Here is a 5,748-nt window from a genome sequence, read left to right on the forward strand (position 1 = left end):
TTTATACAGTCTATGCTTTTTTTCCTGCACTTGGATTCTCGTCTTATGGTCCAAAAGGATAAAGCAAAAATGGCAAAATAAGTCAGTGGTAAATTATTCCTATCAGCACATATCAACATAAATCACTGTCTTATTTTCCAGAATTGCATCAAAACTCTTAAAAAAGATTTTGTGTCACATTTGCTCGCAGATTGGAACATCCCACCCCGCTACTGGTACATAACGCTCATCATCATCAGGCAGTACAGAACCAGGTCTATTTTCAATATTGTATGTTTACCACTGGTACGCTGTTATTTCTACACCAGCTCTTTGTATCACCTCAGTATTGTGAATGAATGACATGTGAGTGACGCTAACAAAATGAACAAATACCAGCCAGCAGTTTTAATTAACCGAAAGGTATGACAGCATATGTGCAAACATACCCGCTGCGTTTTGTCTGACTTTTTCTCTCTCCACATTAAAGAGTTTTTCTTTTTTGTTTTGGTTCCTTCCCAACCGTCACCGACTGCTTGCTAGGGAATCCAAAGGCAACNCATCATATATTTGCATGTAAGGAATTCTTTGTCGGACTACCTTCCTTACTTTCTTGTACAAAGCTTTAAAATCTGTGACCCAGAACAAACACGCAAATCATCAAAATAGACAGAAGCATCCAATTACTGTGTGCCAGCCGTAATAATTGCTGTAAACATTTAGAACCACATTATTAACGTGTTCAAAATAACAACAAACAGAGATTTTTATTTTCAAGCACAACTTTCATGCTTTTGTTCTGAGCACTGAAACTCAGCGGATAAACTTGATCCTCAGGGCGACTTGACTACACTAAAATAATCACAGCCTAATTGGCTCGCTTAACTTCACAACAATTACAATGTAAACCAAACAAGGCGTCCGTGTAGACTTTTTCCCTTTGTTGTACGTGGTAGGAATATTTTCCGTTGCCTGTTTTAGAAAAACAACAACTCCTAATTACAGTATTCTTGGGCTAAGTTCTGACAGAGGCATTAATAATACATCTAGCCCATTAGACATTCTAAAGACATCTTCCACTTCTTACAGCTCTTTATTCCATTAATTCTCTGTTTAGATAGTGTTTGACCATGGTACGAGCACTGCTAACTTTTACTGGTAAATCTGAGACAGAGCTGGAGAGTTGCCTGTAGTCAGGTCACACTTGGTTACAGTTACTACAGCAGAGTGAGGCACGAGAGCGTCATATGAAAGCACGCTGCTGAAAACTCCTGAAGCGCCGCAATTACAACAATTAAATCCAGCGTGAGCGAAAAAAGGAAGCTCGGGTAAAAACCAAAACAAAACAGACAAATGAGTGGAAAAGCAAACTGACACAGAGCAGCACAACGAGAGAAAACAACAACAAAGGCTCTCGTGAGTCTATCTGCTAGTTTGCTTAATCAGATACAATCTGATTTGTCTGGAATTTCTGTTTTTAAATAATTCCCTTTACAAAACGACTCCAGGAAGTTTCTCTCTCCACACACACACACACACACACACACACACACACACACATATACCCAACCCCCCAATAAAAAGCAGTGGAGTTTAAAAAAGGGATCTCTAATGAGAAGAGGAAGAAGCGATGGCGGGGCACAGTTAGATATGTACCTTCATCTTAGAGTCAGAGGCTGTTTTAATTTGTAAGCAAAGGCAGCACATCAGCAATGAGATTTTAATTGATACACATAAATAATTCCTTGTGTACATTCGCACTTGAGTCAGATTTGCTGTTTATTTGACGATTGAAATTAGTCATTATCAAGATTTGTGTTGATGTTGAAGATTTTATTTATTTATATAGCTCCCCGCTAAATATCCTCTGATCCGCTCCCAATTAATTATGTCAAAAAATCCACATCAAACTCGTACTTACACGCACATGGAGCTTTGCGTTGCTTTCATTTCTCTACCATCCAAGTGCTGGTGTGACAATAACAACAAATGAGGGATGAAAAGGGGGAGAAAGCATTTTCCTTTGTTTTCTCAAATGAAGATAATGAGAGTTTATTTTCAATACAGCAGTCTTTGGTGAGGGAAGTTTTCACAGGTAGCCTTCCTGCTTGCTTTTCAAGTTTGAGGACTAGTCTTTCCCTCTGTAAGCGTACAGATGTGCTTAACTCTCCTGTGACTCTCCAAAGTGTATAGAACACGCAGGACGAGTTACACTGTGACTGAGCCAAAGTACTTTGAGTAGTAATGTAAAGCACATCATCACACACTCATCACTTGTCCTGAGGTTGCTGCTGCTGACAGACCCCAATGAAGATGTCAACAACATTAACCTGAGCTTCACACACGTGCAAATGGACACACATTCCTCCACAACAAAAGCACTCAGGGTTAATCTGCAGATATTTCCCAAGAAATGCAGCAAAACAATCACTAAGACGGTGGTGCGATTGGAAAAGATACTTACGAGCAAGCTGTTCAAACTCTGGGTTGTCTGGACTTGTGTTGGCAGCCAGGTCCTGCAGGAAATGCTTGTACCTGTAAAAACACAGAAAACAAACTAGGTCACTGTTTGCTCACCGTCTACAAATATTATTTAAAAAAGGAAACCCTGTAAACTGGAACAATAAACAGCAGATAAAAGGCCCTGAGACAGACTTTTCATTTCCATCCAGCATTAGTCGCCTGTAGCCCCGCCGTTATCAGAGCCACAGTCGATGCTCGGCAGACAGGAGCAGTCGTACAAAAATGCACCTCATAAGAATCTAAAAGGCCAGCAAATGTACATACTAGTACAGTAGTGTTTAGGCTGTTGACTCACGCTGATAGAGAGGGCAAGTTTTGTTTCAACGGCGTGTTGAAGGTGACACCCACTGACCGATAGAGCTGATCGCTTGGCAGTGAACGAATGAAACACTGACTGTAATTCCAGGTTTTAAATGCTGAGTGAACCAAGACCTGCATTATTATCTAAAAGACGTGCTGTTCAAAAGACAAAAAAAGCATTCAAATAAAAACCTGCCCCTTCAAAATACACTTTAAATTTGTAAGAATATTTAAATTTTGATTCATGAACGTCATGGACGGTCTCCGTATTTACTCTGTATGTTTATTAAAAAAAAAGTTTGGTCAAGAAAGGATAGAGCGTTTCCTTTTAATATTTTAATAAGTTCTATGAACCAGATACTTCCTGTTGAATTAGCTAAACGTACCCTAATTCACTTGGCATTTTAGCAAGTGTGGGGAGAAAAGTGCAACTTCTACCCTGGAAGCTTGTGTCAGTGGGATAACTGAACCATTAGCTACAAGGAGGTTTCTTTAGCAGGCCCCTGGGTGTTTCAGTGTGTGACTAACACAGATGTATACTTCATCATCTGAATAAACCCCATGGCAGTATTACTGAGTTTTACCGTTTCCCAGTGAGTTACAGTGACACAGGACAAAAAGAGATGTATCTGACAGAACTGTGCAACATCACCACACAACCAAAGCCGAACATGACTGTGCGAACGCAGACATACGAAGGCACTCGCATTGCATTTGCATATTACGGGGTCTGATTATGCTCCAACACTAATTCACTTGTAGTCATCCAGGAATTATCCCCGTCCATGGCAGTCACGCTCACTAATGATGAATGTAAAAGTAGGGGAGAAAACTAAACATAGATTCAGTTTGATCATGAGGATCCATCCANAATCCAAGATGTCAACCAGGAAGTAGCAAAACCCTGGCTTCATTTTCTCAGTGCAGAAACCAACGGGTGACGTCACGGTAGCTACGTCCATCTTTTATAGTCTATGAGCTTCAGGAAAGCTCCTGTTAACGTCTTGCTAACTTGAGTTACATTCATCATGGTGAGCTGATCTTTAAACTGTTGCCGTCTGATCTTATCGTAGCAAGGTTTTCCTATTATGGACATTTTGTTTTGTTGCATAATAGATTTTGAATTTGTAGAACAAACTGCATGACAAAGGTGTGCTATAGTTCTGGCACACAAACTGTGTATTTAAAGCCTCTCTGTGATGTTTTCTGACAAATATGGATGCTGAAATGTGGAAAAATACCACGTCATACAACTCAGGATGACGCCACTTGTCGCTGTCTATCTGGTCATGTGACGGCTCAGTTCAGACATGTGCTGTGTGGAAAGTGATAGGAGACGTTAGGAGGTCTAACTGAGTAACGCTGCCAGCACAACTTCTACAGAAACATGACCGAAGTGCGTAAAAATTGACATCAGATTAACAGAAGGGAATGAATGTTTGGACGGGGCTTAGGAAAAAGTAGCAGGGGTTGTGGTTCTCCCAACTGACAATTTGACCCAACAACTCTAAGAGGGCAGCTCTCATAATAACAACAAAGCTGTCCCATGTGGCTGTTATCTAACGGACTGTACCAGTATACGCTTAAATACATAGTAAATTCTATTACTCAAACACTCAGATGTATTATGTTATGACCTCATCAGATAATCAATAGGGAGACAAATGTTAATTACATTTATGTCTGTTTTTATAAACGACATTGTTGGACAGTAGACAGCTACAGTGCTGTGTAAAAATATTTGCCTCCTTCTGATATTTTTGCATATTTTTTTCACACTTAAATGTTCCAGATCATCAAACTAATTTAATATTGAACAGCGATAACTCACAAAACAACAAAATGCAAGTTTTAAATGATGATATATTGAAGATTTATTCAAAAGCTATATCACTCCTCTAAGAAAGTAATCCCCCCGCCCAAACCTAACAACTGGTTGGACCACCCTTAGCAGCACCAACTGCAGTTAAATGTTTGTGATGGCTTGTGATCAGTCTTTTACATCCCCATAGAGGATGTTGCCCCACTCTTCTCTGCACAATAGTTCTAATTCAGCCAGACTGCAGGGTTTTTGAGCATGAACTTCCCTTTCAAGGTCTTGCCACAGCAGCTCAGTTGTGTTCAAGCCACTTCAAACTTTAAGTCATGAACTGATGGGTGGATATTCTCCAGGAGGATTTTCTGATAGAGAGCAGAATTCATGATTCTATCAATTACGACAAGTTGTCCAGGTCCTGTGGAAGCAGAGCAGCCCCAAACCATCACACTACCACCATGTTTCACTGCTGGTATCATGTTCTTCTTGTGGAATGCAGTATTAGCATTCGTCTCCGATCGGACTCGGATTTAGGGAATCCAAAGGGAACTTTAGATTGGGTTCTCTGTTCTTTGTTCTGTGTTGGTGTATTATGTCCAAATCACAACCGAGCGCCACTATTTCAGCAACGTTCATTGCCCTGATGTTCAGCAAAGGACTTTGGACTCCCTCTTAAGAGAAGAAAAACCTCTGACAGAACCAGGCTCAGGGCAGGCAGCCATCTGCCTCCGCCGGTTGGGTGAGAGTGGGGATGGGGGGGTGGGTATAGCAGGACATCATATATATACTGTACATAAATGTCTATAGGTATAAAGAACTTCATGTGAAAAAAAAAAAAAAACGCTGGGATGAAGAACGTGGGATTTTCTTTTCTGTGATGACCACATTTTTATAACATATGAACACTCTACCTGCTGTTGCATGATCGCCTAGCATCACCCCTGGTGGTGATAACACGCTATATGATTGGATGCCAGAGAAAGTGACCGACAGGTCTTCCTGAAAAGTTCAGAATTTTGAAATAAGATGTGCTTTGGAACAGTGACACCAACGGTGGAGCACTCTGCCAAAAGAAGCTGGGTACAAAGCTTTTCCTCTGACACTCAAATAAACACTATGTGGACACGCCT

At 40.6% G+C, this 5,748-nt stretch overlaps 1 protein-coding gene across 1 annotated transcript in view; it reads right to left on the reverse strand.

Moving 5' to 3' along the window:
• Nucleotides 1–5,748, reverse strand: part of arhgef39 (Rho guanine nucleotide exchange factor (GEF) 39) — a 72,033-nt gene that overhangs the window by 42,084 nt on the left and 24,201 nt on the right. Inside the window, exon 6 of the mRNA XM_008278787.1 lies at nt 2,444–2,514. Within this exon, the coding sequence (XP_008277009.1) occupies nt 2,444–2,514 (71 nt within the window). The remainder of the gene's footprint in view (nt 1–2,443; nt 2,515–5,748) is intronic.

The sequence above is a fragment of the Stegastes partitus genome, unplaced genomic scaffold (assembly GCF_000690725.1).
Source record: "Stegastes partitus isolate 25-593 unplaced genomic scaffold, Stegastes_partitus-1.0.2 Scaffold132, whole genome shotgun sequence".
Lineage (NCBI taxonomy): Eukaryota > Metazoa > Chordata > Actinopteri > Pomacentridae > Stegastes > Stegastes partitus.